Source organism: Triturus cristatus, chromosome 3_1 (assembly GCF_964204655.1).
Source record: "Triturus cristatus chromosome 3_1, aTriCri1.1, whole genome shotgun sequence".
Classification (NCBI taxonomy): Eukaryota; Metazoa; Chordata; class Amphibia; order Caudata; family Salamandridae; genus Triturus; species Triturus cristatus.
Window position 1 is genome coordinate 503,142,697 of NC_140583.1, and position 15,921 is coordinate 503,158,617.

At 43.9% G+C, this 15,921-nt stretch overlaps 1 protein-coding gene across 5 annotated transcripts in view; it reads left to right on the top strand.

The window, feature by feature from the left end:
• The window catches only part of RCCD1 (RCC1 domain containing 1), a 198,195-nt gene that overhangs the window by 84,979 nt on the left and 97,295 nt on the right, over positions 1–15,921 (top strand). For all 5 annotated transcript variants that reach the window (XM_085644384.1, XM_085644380.1, XM_085644385.1 and 2 more), the window contains one exon: positions 11,614–11,793. In XM_085644384.1, the coding sequence (XP_085500510.1) occupies positions 11,614–11,793 (180 nt within the window). The remainder of the gene's footprint in view (positions 1–11,613; positions 11,794–15,921) is intronic.

Below are 15,921 nucleotides of genomic sequence, written 5' to 3' on the forward strand. Positions count from 1 at the left end.
TCTCCAATTTCATTTGCCCTCTATATCAATCCATTTATCAAACAAGTTTTAAAGAATCAGGTAATAAAATCGGTAATTACAAATGGTTAAGAAACGTAGGTACTGGCATGTGCGGATGATATTTCCATAGGTTCTATCGATACTGAGAGTGCAATAAAGGAGGTTGAAGCCATGGCTGGGGAGAATGGCCTAGCCTCGGGACACATACTGAACAAGGAGAAGACGCAGATAATTTTCACAGAGAATATCGACTACTCTGATTTTCGCCCTGTAGACACTGCCATATATCTTGGGGCCAGAATTAATCCTAAGGTGGATACAATCAGTCAAATTAACTTTAACCCCTGGGTCAGTAAAATATCTACCGACCTAAGGTGGATAAATGGGTAACATCTGTCAATAATTGGCCGGAACAATATTCTTAAAATGATAATGCTACCAAAGATACTATATCTGTTTAGTTCTATTCCCTTAGGGATTGAAAGATCTATACTACAAAAATTAGACTCCATTTATATAAATTTGATATGGCAATATGGTTAAATTAGGAACTCTTTGAAATTTCTTACGCTTCCACAGGAACATAGTGGCTGGGCAACCCCTTGATTATTGCTCTACTACTGGTCGGCTGTCCTCCAGCAGATGAGCATATTATTCTTAGCAGAAAATAAGGATAGTGAAGATCAGGAATGCTCAATGGCTCCTCCAAGTATCTATGAGCTTGCAGTTGGGAGAACGGCGCGTGGCATGCTGCTCCGACAACTGTTACGATTTAAGTGTATAATTAATGCTTGGAAAGTTTGGAGTTCGAAAAAATATATCTAACTATAACAAATACTCACCTTTGTGGCAGTCCCCGCTCTTTCCGCCTCTCTCTTATGATGTGATTGGAAGGCAAAGGGAGCAATGCAGCCTTACCAGTATTGGGGATATGTTTTTATCAGGGCAATTGTGTTCATTTCTTGGTTTACAGCATGATTTTGTTATACGTGACAGCTCATTCTTTAAGTATTTACAAGTAAAACAGTTTTTTAATAAACACAGGAGGGATCTTTCTTTCGAAAAAAAATCCCTCCTCTAGAGGCAATTAACTACTGATAGCAAGATAAGACATGTCTATAATACCCTAATGGATAATATGCCAGATGATCTTGAGAAGACCGAAACAAGCTGGGCTAGGAAATTAGAGGAGGCAGACACTAATCTAGATATGTCACTTGGAATAGCTTCAAAGATCCTCCTCTCAGCCAATCTGAAGGCTCAACAATTATAAGACAATATTTAACTTATACTTTACTCCAGCCAAGCTATTCGGGTTGGGAAAAAGGTAGGATTACAAATGCCCTAGGTGTGGAGAAGGGCCAGCCAAGCTGGTTTATATGTTTTACAGTTGTGATAAGCTATTACCCTTGAAACGTGACTTAGAGATATTCTGGGAGAAACTATTTGGGAGAAAGATCTGCCTCAGCCCATTGATGATGTTGCTTATATATATATTTTGGACACATCCCTGGACCCTGCTCGTACAGAGTAAGCGACATTGCTATATCGATATTTTGCGATAGGATGATCTACTTTTTGCTTGGAAAGAAAAACAAGGAGAATATAAGTTACTAGCTGCACGGACCTATTTTTGCCAATCCGGGGAGAATCTCACCATGATCTTATTAATGAAATTATGATCATTCTTGAAACCACGTTAAGATAGGATCGACCCTTTGATACTTTAAGAGGAATACCGTTATCTAATAACGCCGATTTAAAGATCAATATTAATATACAGTTTGACCTACGTTGCTGTTAAGGCTGGCTTGGAGCCGCATTTACTGTGAACAAAAACAACACTTTAATAAGCCCTGAAGAAGTCCCAAGAGGGATGAAACACGTTGGCAAAGCAATTGTGTGGTGATATTAAAAAAATAACGGAACAAGAGATTTACAATAAAAGATTTTCCATAACTACAATCAAGATACATGACTGTGTGTGGGGGAGAGCACTTCGAATCACAGCCCTCAGAGCCACACAGCTCAACGCAGCAGCTCATACCTGGCTCCTGGGTTCAGGGGTAGAGCACCTCTCACCTCCCTGCACTGTCGCTGACAGTCCGCCACGCCGCCTCCAGCTCGATCGCGGCCGCCTTCGAGGAGGACTACAGCCCCCAGCGTCCACTCTGCGACCCGCCCACATCCGGCGGAAAGCGCGCCCGGAGGCGCTACATCAACAGACGCTCCCCCGGTGGAGCGGGGGGAGAGCACTTCGAATCACAGCCCTCAGAGCCACACAGCTCAACGCAGCAGCTCATACCTGGCTCCTGGGTTCAGGGGTAGAGCACCTCTCACCTCCATGCACTGTCGCTGACAGTCCGCCACGCCGCCTCCAGCTCGATCGAGGCCGCCTTCGAGGAGGACTACAGCCCCCAGCGTCCACTCTGCGACCCGCCCACATCCGGCGGAAAGCGCGCCCGGGGTGCTACATCAACAGACGCTCCCCCGGTGGAGCGGGGGGAGAGCACTTCGAATCACAGCCCTCAGAGCCACACAGCTCAACGCAGCAGCTCATACCTGGCTCCTGGGTTCAGGGGTAGAGCACCTCTCACCTCCCTGCACTGTCGCTGACAGTCCGCCATGCCGCCTTCAGCTCGATCGAGGCCGCCTTCGAGGAGGACTACAGCCCCCAGCGTCCACTCTGCGACCTGCCCACATCCGGCGGAAAGCGCGCCCGGAGGCGCTACATCAACAGACGCTCCCCCGGTGGAGCGGGGGGAGAGCACTTCGAATCACAGCCCTCAGAGCCACACAGCTCAACGCAGCAGCTCATACCTGGCTCCTGGGTTCAGGGGTAGAGCACCTCTCACCTCCCTGCACTGTCGCTGACAGTCCGCCACGCCGCCTCCAGCTCGATCGAGGCCGCCTTCGAGGAGGACTACAGCCCCCAGCGTCCACTCTGCGACCCGCCCACATCCGGCGGAAAGCGCGCCCGGAGGCGCTACATCAACAGACGCTCTCCCGGTGGAGCGGGGGGAGAGCACTTCGAATCACAGCCCTCAGAGCCACACAGCTCAACGCAGCAGCTCATACCTGGCTCCTGGGTTCAGGGGTAGAGCACCTCTCACCTCCCTGCACTGTCGCTGACAGTCCGCCACCCTGCCTCCAGCTCGATCGAGGCCGCCTTCGAGGAGGACTACAGCCCCCAGCGTCCACTCTGCGACCCGCCCACATCCGGCGGAAAGCGCGCCCGGAGGCGCTACATCAACAGACGCTCCCCCCGCGTCGCGGGACGCGCGCGGGCGTCGCCGGGCTGAGCCCGGGCAGAGGGCGGGCCGTCTGTGGCCGTCAGGGGCTGCAGGAGGCTGGGCTGGGCCACCCCCTTTACGCTGCATCCACTGGAATACCATCGTGAAGCAACACCACCGGCTGAAAGACAATTGTCCCGCCATCACTCCTCAAGGTACTGTCATTATTCCTAACAGTTAATGCTTCATCTCTCTTGTTTCCACCACGCTACCCGTACTGTGTTATATTGTGCGCCCCATCTGATTCCAACCGTCCCGAGCCTTAAATATGGAATCGCGTAAAAGCACAGCAGGTACCCTGGACGCTTATTTATTGAGGGCAGAATCCTTAATCCAACAGGAAATACAATCAACAGAAAGGAGACTCTCCTTAGAACCCCCGATAAGATGCAATAGAACCGCTGACGTTCCAAATATATCCTCATTTCCCAAATCACCTACCCTGACAACCATCATCGAACCTTCTCCTGATCACCTCTCAACTTCACCTGATCGACCTAGCCTCCGGCTGAATGCCGATGCATTACAATCAAAGGGCCCACTAACACGAGGGAAAGGCAAAACTAAAATGAGCATGGGGAAGGGGACACATAAAAAAGGCCAGCCTAGTAAAGGGGGAAAGTCCTTACTAACTACAGCCATCTGCGATATAGGCACTCAAACAGAGGAAATTAATACACCTTCCCACGATCAATTAACAACTCTTGGCGAGACAATTAAGCTATCAGTGGAAAGCAGTGTAAAGTCACTACAGTCAGCTGTTAGTCAGGACATTGAAGCGAAACTCGGGGAAATGATTTCTTTACTTTCCTCGGTATTCGAAGATAAATTTGTCCAACTCACTAAATCCGTACTCGAAGCAATAACCACACCAAACCTGATTAACACCTCGATAGAATCCAGTTTTACAAATCCACTATCAAAGCGGAACTCATTACTCTCTATTAACCACCCTAATAACTCTAGAGCAAACACCCCCATTCCCCATTCTACAAACGGCTCGACGAAGACCCAAGCAACAAAGGGCAGTTCAAGTTCAACCACTGAACCAGTTCCATCTTCGAGCTCAAACGCAGCCTCAACCCATAACAATAGGGCAGACTGTACTGCCATTCCAAACAAAGATCACTTACACTTACCACCAGCTGCCCGGCCGTATGTCTTGGTCCTGACAAACGTCCCTTCTTTACAAAAAGACTCCACTGAAACATGGTCCTCGTTAAGGAATAAGGTCACCTACTGGCTCACAAAAAACACCTACTTCCACCCAAGATATACAAACCAGATTCTGATGGTGAGGAGAGTGGGCTGGATTGGTGACTCTACTAAAAAAAGCCCTGGAGATTGCATAGTCATAAATTTCAGATCACCAGGTTTAGTCCGTTCCCTACTTAGAATCAATAGGTCAAAAACGCACGAAACTACCCATATCAACATGGTGTCACTTGACTACTTCTACCACAGCGAGCAAATAAATACTTACAATGGAAATGGGTGCATCCTAACTCAGAACAGATTTGAACAGCTCAGTACCCTAGAAGAGGTGGACTGACAGTTAACATCAATGGCCAACCCTAAATCTTCAACCACTACTTTTTTCCCACTTTCACTATCTGTCCAATCTGAGCCACATTTAACGAAAAAACAGATCTCTCTTCCCTTAACTCATTTAATACTCACAAACCAACAAGGGACTGTACCAAATGCTGAACTGAACAGCACTCTTGAAACCATTTCCCCTTTGATAGTCAGATCACATAGGGAGGGTGTCACCACGATCAATACGGATCATATCGAGCATAATCAAAACATCTCCAGAATTAACCATAAGTGTAATAGAACAAAATCACTCTTAAAAATAACCTCTTGGAATATATCAGGCCTTCGCACAAAGACCCAAAACGAAGAATGGATAAAATGTATTAAAGAATCTGAAATTATTGCTCTCCAGGAGACATGGTTAACAACCCCCTTACATATAAATGGCTTTAAGACTTTTTTCAGCCCAGCACTACCTTCCACTTCCGGCAGAGCAAAGGGCGGACTAACAATATACGTCTCGAACTTAACACCAACGCTGGAAGCCTACTCTCTTAAAGCCGAATCACAATACCAGATCATACGCGTTACCATAAGTAGAATGCCATCTATACTAATTGTTAACTTCTACAATAACCTCCCGGAAGATAGATTTGAAGGGGTTATAAAAGAAATTCGTGCCTTTTTACAAAAACAATTAAACTCCACTAAAGGCACGGAACCAACAATAATCTGGGGGGGGATTTTAACTCAACATTATGTAAGAATGCCTCAAATGGCAACTGCGGCTACCTGGACTACGCTCAAAATAATACTCCACATTTTTCGCACTCTAAAAATGGGTCTGTCCTTAACGAAAACATGATCCATCTGCAACTGGCCTTCGCAAATGAATTTACCATTCCCACAACTCCTTTTGTTCCAACTTTCAATGGCAGAGGCTTATCCTCCTGCATCGATTTCATCCTAGTGGGGCACACCCTCTCTAATCTGATCACTGACGTTCATACTTACGATTGCGTATTTAGTGATCACTTTCCACTGTCTCTCACAATTCAAACCACAGCTCCAAAAAAAAATGCCGAAACATTATTTCACACAGATTTCATTTCCATGCCCCGCCCAAATGGCTACGCACTGAAATGGTCTAAAATCAACCCCACTGACATTCTCGAAACTATAATAAACGCAGCTCGCCCAGCTTTTGGAGTCTGCTTAAAAGAGAAATCCAATCCCGAAGAGATCGCGGCCAATTACGAATTAATAGTACTACAGGTTAAGAACGCCCTGACAGTCCACCCTCGGGCACAGAAAACATCTCAGGACAAACCCAAGTTCAGGTGGTTCAACCCAGCATGCTCTAGAGCCTACAAAACCCTTAAACTTGCCCTTAAAAAATCCCCAAGAAACATTCCCGAAATCACAGTAGCCAGGCAAAACTATAACAAGGCATTAACATCCAGGAAAAGAGAACTTAAAGAAGAACACTGGACTGCCTTACATAGCAGCTGCCAAAATAAAGACTCGATAACATTCTGGGAGATTGTAAATTCCTCTTTTCTGTCAGGACCAAAAGAGAGTGGCACACTTGAGACCACCATCTCAGAACAAGAGTGGGTTAATCATTTCTCAAAAAAAATTTCGAAAGCGGCTGGGCACCAAACACACACTCAATATGCACCCACTTCCCGATCCAACCCATTAAACATGAACTTTGAGCTTGCTGAGGTAGAGCAGGCCCTGAATGCTAGTAGGTCAGGAAAGGCCCCGGGTCCCGACTCGGTCCCCATGGACCTATACAAATCAAACATCGACCTCTGGGCCCCCCTGCTACTAAATGTCCTAGAGGCCTTGAGTTATATGGGACTACCAACTTCTTGGTCTGACTCGATTCTAGTGCCCATATTTAAAAAGGGAAACAGGAATAACCCTACGTGCTATAGACCAATCTCCCTACTGGATTCTTTCGGCAAAGTAGCAGGTAGAATCCTCTTAGCACGTCTACAAAACTGGGCCGAATCAAATAACATCTTATCTGATCTTCAGTACGGATTCAGGGAAGGTAGAGGTACTATAGAGCAGGTTCTCAACCTCACTCTTCTGAGAGGGAAGTATGTCCATGCAAAGGGTGGCAGTCTTTACATGGCATACGTAGACCTATCCGCAGCTTTCGACTGCGTAGATCACACTAAGCTCTGGACCATAATGACACAATTGGGCATTGACATCAACCTGGTAAATTATATAAGGGAAATCTACTCGAATACCACCACCAGAGTAAGATATGGCATTGGGGGGCAGCTAACATCACCTTTTCCAATCGAGCGGGGAGTAAGGCAAGGCTGTGTCCTGGCTCCCTTTCTTTTTAACATTTACACCAACGGACTAGAAGCAGCCTTGTTAAAAGGTAGCCAGGACCAACCACACATCATACAACGTCCAATCCCCGCACTTTTATATGCGGACGACGCAGTTATACTCGCCCGCACCCCCCTCGAGTTACAACGGGCCCTGGCCAGATATACAGATTTTATGAAACAACTGGATCTAAATATTAATACCAAAAAAACCTTTGTGATGGCATCAGGGAAACAACCACGTAAAAAGAAAAATATCTATCTATATGACACCAAAATAGAGGACACTACCACTTACCCCTACCTGGGAGTCATGATAGATAACAAAACTAACTGGAAAAGTGCAATAGAGAACAGAAACCTGCAGTTTTTAAAAGCAACTACGGCCTTGAAAGTGTTTGCCCGGAGGCTGGGAAAAAGAGCATCTAAGGAAATGCTAGAAATTTACAACTCAAAATGCCTCAGCACTGCTATCTACGGGGCAGGGATCTGGGGCAATGCACGAGTCACTTTACTACAAAAAACCGAAAATTCCTTTTTGAAATTCTTGTTGGGAGTCCCATCGTCCACTTCAACTTTTAATATTCACAGTGAACTGGGCCTTCCATACATCACGGATGTGATACGCATGCAGCCTATCCTTTTATGGCACCGCATCTGGACCACACCAGAACTGAAATTTACCCAGGAACTCATTAACGACTGCAAGAACCTGGAGCATGGATTATCAATCACCTGGCTCACCTATGTCAAAAAGTTTCTAAAGGATTTAGGATTTGAGCACTTTTTCTCAAATCCTCAAAACATCACCTTAATCCCTAGAAAAAGACTGCGAGATATCTGTTTAAACCATCTAACTGATCTGCGCCTGGCTCTCGAACTAAATAAAAACTCTGTACAACTGCTCTTTCCAATACAGACAACAGATCAAATTGAGCCATACCTGAATTCCAATTTGACTAACTATGAGAAATTCTTACTTACCTGAATGCGAATGAACATATTTCATCGTTTAATTACTTTCCCTGGGCCAAATGATTGGAGTACTCAATTGATGCCGTGCCCCTGTGACGACCTTTCCCCCCAAACAACTTTCCATGCTATAATGTTCTGTAAATTCTATGCTGCGCCAAGAAAGCTATATCTGATTCCCTTTATGAAACATTTGGGCCTAACACAATGTCGCCCAGCTTTTATGGCCCTTCAATTGCTAGAAACAGAACAATCGGCAAAAAATATGGCAATGTTTTTAAAACTTTGTGTACGACACAGAATTAATCTCTAAAAGGAGATCCCTCTTTAAAACGACATTGACAGACGTCCCTCAAACCACTTAAACATACCCTGCGATGAACTGGGATCAGCCTTCCTAAGCATCCTAAAATTGCTTGCGGGTTTTTTTTTTTTTTTTTTTTTTGCTTCTGTCTTGCATTGCCCTAATTTTCTAAACAAACTTTTATTATTTTTAATCAACGCTTTGACATCCTTTTTAATTGATTCCTGCTCTTTTGCACTTATTTTTACCTGTCTAGGCCAAATAAATTAATTCTGTAAAAATGATATGTGCATAATTATTAATGTATTTTTATGTGCAAATACTTTCATGGTATGTAACTTTCTTACCGAATAAAGTTTTTCAATTCACTGACTGTGTGATATTTACGTTTGGGAAGTTGTTCATTTGTTTAGATATTGTGTTTATTTGTCAGAACGAGCTGCACTATGACAGTTATATAAATAGAAAATACTTCTCTTGGGTGCGGGGTCAATTTTCAGTTTTGGATAAACGGTGGTTTCTTACCACCATCTTGGGATGCATGTGGGTCACATCCTAGACCAACTGCACAGAGACTTAATGCTAATTTGATAGGCTTACTATTTAGTGACGTTTGGTGCTGGATTTTTTTAAGCTCTGACCCTGCTCTTCTGTCAATATGATGTTGCTTGGGTACAATAAGAACAGCAGATTAGACGCAACTCATTTTTAATTTTTTTTATATCAGCCTCTATTGCTAGGCTTTTAATCGCAACAAGATGGAAAGACCCAGAACCTCCTTCGTTTCAGACCTGGCCTGGTCGCCTGATGGGTGTATACAATCAAGAAAGAACTCTATATAATCGTTACGATAGACAGGCTAGGAAGTGGGTGCAAAAGATCTGATCCCCTATGTCGGACTGGTTGAGCCGCGACCTTGGTTTCAGAGATTGACTTGCTTCTGCTCTGTACTAGCTCTCAACTATTTAAATGCTCAATTATTTATGAGAGGAGACCTGCCTCTCTCTCTTCTTTATCTCATATCCCTGTAAGCTGCCATGCTATATATGAAATACTGGGCCATTATATATGTATATACCCATGCTGACCTTTTATATTTAATATCTTTTAGCGCAAAACCATTTATGAAATGTGTGGATAATGTAATATATTTATTCTCAAAGATATGTATCTATGCTATTATGTTTGTCATTATAATGTATTTGATTATATGCTCTTATTTCTAGATAAAAAAGAAAGCTTGTTTTAGAATGTTGGGTTCGCAGTTACATGTGGAAGAATAAAGACGTGTAATACTAAGCTTTGTGTGTTGCATGGTTATTGCGAGTACTCAGGCTGGGAAGATGCTACAGGGGCAAAGTAGACAGCTAAGGTTAATATCATCATGCATTGAAACAAAGCCTAAAGTGAAACAAGTATGTGGCCATGTGAGTGTCATGGATATGCGAGAGTAGGGTTGCACATGCCACAGTATTAGGCATAGCAAAAGGTTGAAAAATGGTCAAAGCCATAGTGCTATGGACATTGCTTTGTCTCTGACCCCATGAGGAGTCATACTCATGGCTTGCAACAGACTGAGGGAACACTCGATTCCTTCCCCAAACACAATTTATAATTTAGTGGAATACCATATTGAGACCTCTGTGCACAATAGGGTAATCTGTTTTAACTATATTGAAGTTACAGCCACCAAAGCTGGGCGGCACTGATTAAATCAGGAAAAACAGATATATTACCGTTCCTCAGAGCCTGTTTCTTCTTTGTAGCAGCTGCTCATGTTACCACTTGTGTTCGATTAGTTCAATTGAAATACACCATGAGAGACCAGGCTCCCTCTATCTTACATCCTTCACCTGTGGCAGGCATTCTGATTATGATGTCTACCTTTATATGTAGGATGGAGTAGCCCCAGAACCTCAGAAATCAAGAGCTCCTGAAAGACTATCTTTCCTTAGGTGATAGTCCTCTCCTTTGTGCCGCTCACACTGCATTGTTCTGAACCTGTAGTTTCACTTCCATTTGTACCAAGGAGGAAATTGATGCATTGAGACATTTAAGTGACTTCAACCTAGACCATACACTTCTTCTTCCATTTTCCTCACTCTTGCTTACATCTGCTTCATTGTTCCCTCCAGGGACATTTGTTCTGTGCATTATGTGATGGTCTTCGGGTCCCATAACAAATCAAACAACACCGATTTGCCATGGGTTCAGTTGGCCATACCATAGCCAGAAGCTTCCTTCTCTGTATCATGTTCACCTTTGCTTAATGATGGAGGAGAAGAAGAGTACCCAAGCTAGAATCACTACAAGTCCCTTGTCTTGGTCCACGTTAATGTAGCAAAGGTTTGCCATGGTACCCTAAGTCCCTGTTTCATTTCTCTGCTTGTTTTGCAATACCGTCTCGTGCCTTGAATTCATTAGGTGCAGACTTTATCCTGGGAGAAGGATGTTCAACCGAACACCTTTTTACTTCGAATCTCCTGTTGCAAATATCCACTTGCTCCGAGTGACCCATCCATGCCAGGGGTCGTCAAGTCAACATAGAAGAGCATGGTGTCTCTTCTTCAGCAGGTCTGCATGCTCCATCTTGGGTGCTAGCACTCCTCAGAAAAGGAGAGGATACAGTCCCCACCATCTAGTCAGTTTGGTGGGTGTTTCCTTGGGTCCAGATTTAGTTTTTCTGTCACCAGTGGTGCTCTCCTACAAGACATCATCCAGAACCTACAGTCCTGGAAAGGGAGCTGTACTAGAGCACCAGGAAATGGCAACTGCTGAAGTGCTAAGTGCAACACAAGCTCCAATCCTTCCCCTTTGTGTTATGAAGTACTGAAAGTAAGCATAAAATGTAAAAGCTTAAACAAAACAAACAGCAAAGACACATAAGTGAAGCAACACAGCCCTCAATTGCCTTCGTTAAGTTGAAGCAATGTGCATTGTAAATAACCTGCAGGTGTATGTCTATTCTCCGTTATTCTTGCACATTTTAAAGCCATGAATCCAGCCTTCGAATATAAGAATCCATGGTAAATTGTTAATCTGTATATCAGAGGAATAAAATGTGGAAAAATAGAAGATTGTCTAGAATTGATGGGACCCAACTGTCATATCTTTTAATACATTTTGTATATTTGGAATTTCCTTTTAGAAAGATGCACTGACCAGAAGACTTCTTCTTTAAAAGAGAGTCCAGGATCGTCTCCTAAAAACTGTGTACTTGCATCAGAGTTCATTTCCATTCAGGCCTTCCCTGCTTTGTTAGATTTACCTCAAGAGTCAGAGGTGCTTAAGGTCAGCTGTGGGGCGCGACACACTGCGGTTGTGACAAGTAAGTATGGTGTCTTTTTCTCCACTGATTGTGTTGTGGGTATTCTGGCATGATTTGCACTATAAAATCTTGCGATCCAGAAAATATATTTTTTCTGAGTATTTCATCGCATGTCTGATGAACAATGTCACAGAACTCTTTGTTTTTAGTGTCCTGGGCCTTGGCGTTCTTATTGGGAGGCTGGAACTTGTCATTTTGCACAGTTATTTATCACGTAACGCTGCACATACTTTATGCCAAAGTACTGGAACTTTTTAGTAGACAATTACATACAGTTGTGTCAGTAGTTCAAGGATACCACATATGCACACTCAGAGTCATGTCACATGCAAAAATCTATAACTTAGCTTTTCTATTTTTTAATTTCTAGTTTCGCAACAAGAAAACCTCTCCAATGTTTATCGATCTAGCATAGGTAAAATCATTAAAAAAAGATAAGGAATAGAAAGGTAAAGAAAAATTATCATCAAACTTTTCACAGTAACTTTAGCATTGAAGCAAACAGTAAACAAATCTATTTCAGTATTAGGTTTCTCTAGGCCTTATGGGTTAAGAAATCCTACAGGCCTGGGCATAGACACAGCCCGTATCCGAGGAACGTCATATGATTTTACATTCTCAGCAACTTGTTTCCCGGCATTTCTTTGTGTTTATAGAAAGTCTCCCTCTGCATCTCGGTTTGGACACCTAAAAAACGACTCTTTCATCTTCACCCGTAGTCTTGTAGATATCACATAGAAGCCTTCAACCTTTACAAATTACTTCTTTCTTGACAAAGTCTAAATCCATCGTCCACAAGGAGGTGATGCAGCCCAAATTAGGAAAGAAATTAATATTTCTCCCATGGGAGGTCAAGCTCCTTGTCTTGACCACTACTGTGGTTTACCAACATCCATCGTCCAGGCTCATCTTTCACCAATAAAGTGCTTATCCCATTATCAATGCCAGAGTGCCCTTTCTAAGGAGACAGGTAACTTTTACACATTCACTGAATCAGTATTATCCCCCTCTAACACCTGCTGAGCAAGCTAGCTTTGCACCTCATCCCTCAGTTCCTCTGTAGGGGTATTTCCAGGGATCCCCAGGACTGGATTTTGGAGTTTTTCCTATCATTCTCTAGAAACTCAACTTTGGACTAGAGGTGGGTTAAGTAATTATAGACATTGTCCTCTAATATTTGTGCCTGCTGAGCTCGACACAGCCTATTTTCTACTGAAACCTTCCTATTATTTAACAATTCAATTTCTACCTCAATTTTATAATTAATCCTCAAAACCCCTGTTTAGACCCGTCAATGCAGAAGACTTTGGGCATATTTAGAATTGAACACATATGAGACATCTGGAAAAATGTAGCTGATTTCTCCTCCTCTGTATTAAGAGTGCATTAATGTCAATGGGACTCTAAATAAGGCAGACGGGACACCCACTATTGTTTGGTGGATGTTCTGTTTCACTAAAGTGTAAATGAGGCCTTGAAGCCGTTTGTAGTTTCCCTTGCATCTCCAGGATAAAGGATTCTCCCTTGGTCAGAGAAACCCTTGTGAGTGCTCTTACCTCTATCCTGTCATTTGAGCTGTGCTTGGGAGATGATGATCTTGGGGTAAAAAAGCCCTGCTTGTCGGTCCCAGTTTGCCCTTTTCCTTGCATTTAGAGCACTGTTGTGAGTACTCAGGGGCTTGTTTTGTAGTAGGGTGTGCTCCACACCAGCAGAGCCCTTGCGGCTCCCAAAGTGGCTTTTGCTCTAGATCACCTGCCGCCATGCTCCAAGTCCTGTCATTCCTAATGGGGCAGGGTACTGCGCCATTCATATGTCATCGCTACCCTTGCCAGTTCCATCTACTCCTTCTCTCGATGCTCTTTGGTGCCGCAGCTGCGCGTTGAAACTTTACTACCCATCGAGCCTTGTCCAAATTATGGAAAACTGCCCAGCTGATGGAAAACTGGGATCAGACCCACAGGAAGGTCACAGGTGTGTAGTTGCCTTGCACTGGACGGGATCCAAAGAGGCACATCATCCCCAGGGGTACTACCATCATGTTTTGCTTTGGCCTGAGCATAAAGGTTCTCCTCTGGCTGTTTGGCCAGTCAAAGTCCTTGTGGGCCCTCCAGACCTACTACCACGAGGTTATGCCTGCCATAAATGATGCTGGCTACGACCAGCATCATTTATGGCAGGCATTGCTGAGGCCCAGTGTTCGGCTACAGCCCCCATTTCCCCACCCCAAGTAATTTTATTGAAGTGGAAATTAGTAAAATATGCAAACTGGAAAATGACAAATCCAGAGACATCAAGTTCGTTTTTCTTTTTTACTTTTCACTGTTTTATTGAACTTCCAGATATGGAACCACAAATACATGTATATCACGGTTCAAGGTTGCATACCAAAATCCATTTCCCAAAAGTAGGAGGAAGGTGGCGTGGCACATATAATTAACCTGATGCTACTATAGGTCCAGATGGATGGTCAAACAATGTGTGGAAAAAGTAACTGCAAATAGTGGGACCTGGTTTTGTCACCCTTATTTTGTGAAGTTTTTGATACAGAATACCTATCCTTTTATTGAGGCGGCACCATCTTACTCCATATTTACAGAAAAGGCAACAGATCATACCACAGCATCTACAGGATCTTTGCCATTTTGAGTCCTCCTGCATAATCTTTGCCTTTATTGCTTGTTGAATTAAATAACTGCGCAAGTAGTACCAGCATTTTGAAAACCGTACAGATTTTCGAAAGGTGGTCGTCAATATGCATGGTTTAATAGCACTGACTGCTATGGCTAGAATGAGTCTGGTCAATGGGGTGGTCCCACTGCATATCACATCGGTGGACTATTCAGTGGCATGAAGAGGATGACACCCTATCTCTACTACTATCCTACAAGGAGACACCTGCCGCCTCCAATCCCCCTGACAAGGAAGGCAAAAATAAAATCAATACGGTCTCAATCAACTTGAACAGATCTTCCATATGCAGAAACAGAGGGGTAAACAGCAGTAAACTAAAAAGAGTACCCTTATCCACCCATACCCACAACATAACCCCGGGGCACTCCGCGTCCCCGCTCTCCTTCTAAACTGCCGATCAACAGTGAAGCATGCCTCCGACATTGCCGAACTCATCCTGAGTCAAGAAATTGACATGGCAGTCTTAACCGAATCTTGGCTCAACGAAGCTACATCACCCTGCATGGATCTACTGGTTCCTCCAAACTATAACATTATAAGACTTGACAGACAAATAAAAAAGGGGTAGGGATTGCTTGCATCCATCGCTCCGACCTCTCCGTTACCCAGTTCCGCTCCGACTCTCTTGACTCCTGTGAATACCTTGCACTCTCCATTAGTAACAACTCTAACCAATTGTGCAAACTGCACACCTTCTATCACCCCCCAGGTAAGAATGACCCATTCATTGACCACCTCATAGAAATCATTATAGCATATGCCTCCACACATTCCAATGATATATTCCTAGGAGACTTTAATCTTCATTGGAATGACCTCAATGACGTTCAGGTTAACAGCCTCAAAGACTTTGTGGTTGACCAATCACTTACTCAAGCCTGCAGTCTACCCACACACTCGAAAGGCACCACACTGGACTGGATCATCTCAAACGAAATGGCGATCAGGCTAACCTCAATTGTTCCTTGTGACTGTTCAGACCACCATGCTATTTCCTTCCAAATACTGGGCGTACCTAAGAAAAGATCAGTGCAACCAGTGAAACCGAAACTATAGCTCCGGGACACTAAAAGCCTAGACTAGGAGAAGCTGGCAGCACGATGCGTGATGGATCTCCCTCCTACCCCCAAACTATCAGCTGTCCATGAACTTACAGACAACTACAACTCAACAATGTCTGATATAATTGACTCACTAGCCCCTTTAAAACTAAAAAGAACTCAGGCCAAAGACAAAAATCCCTGGTTCAGTGGGTCCCTAAACATCGACAGGAGAAATCTTCGGCTAACAGAAAGGAACTGGAGACAACACCACTCCTCCCCCAGCTAAAACTTCTTAGAAAGACCAGAAATGCATACAAGAAGAGCGTTCTCAAATCAAAAAAATAATTCTGCAGAGTAGAACTTGAAAACCCTAAGAACAGACCTCGTAAGCTCT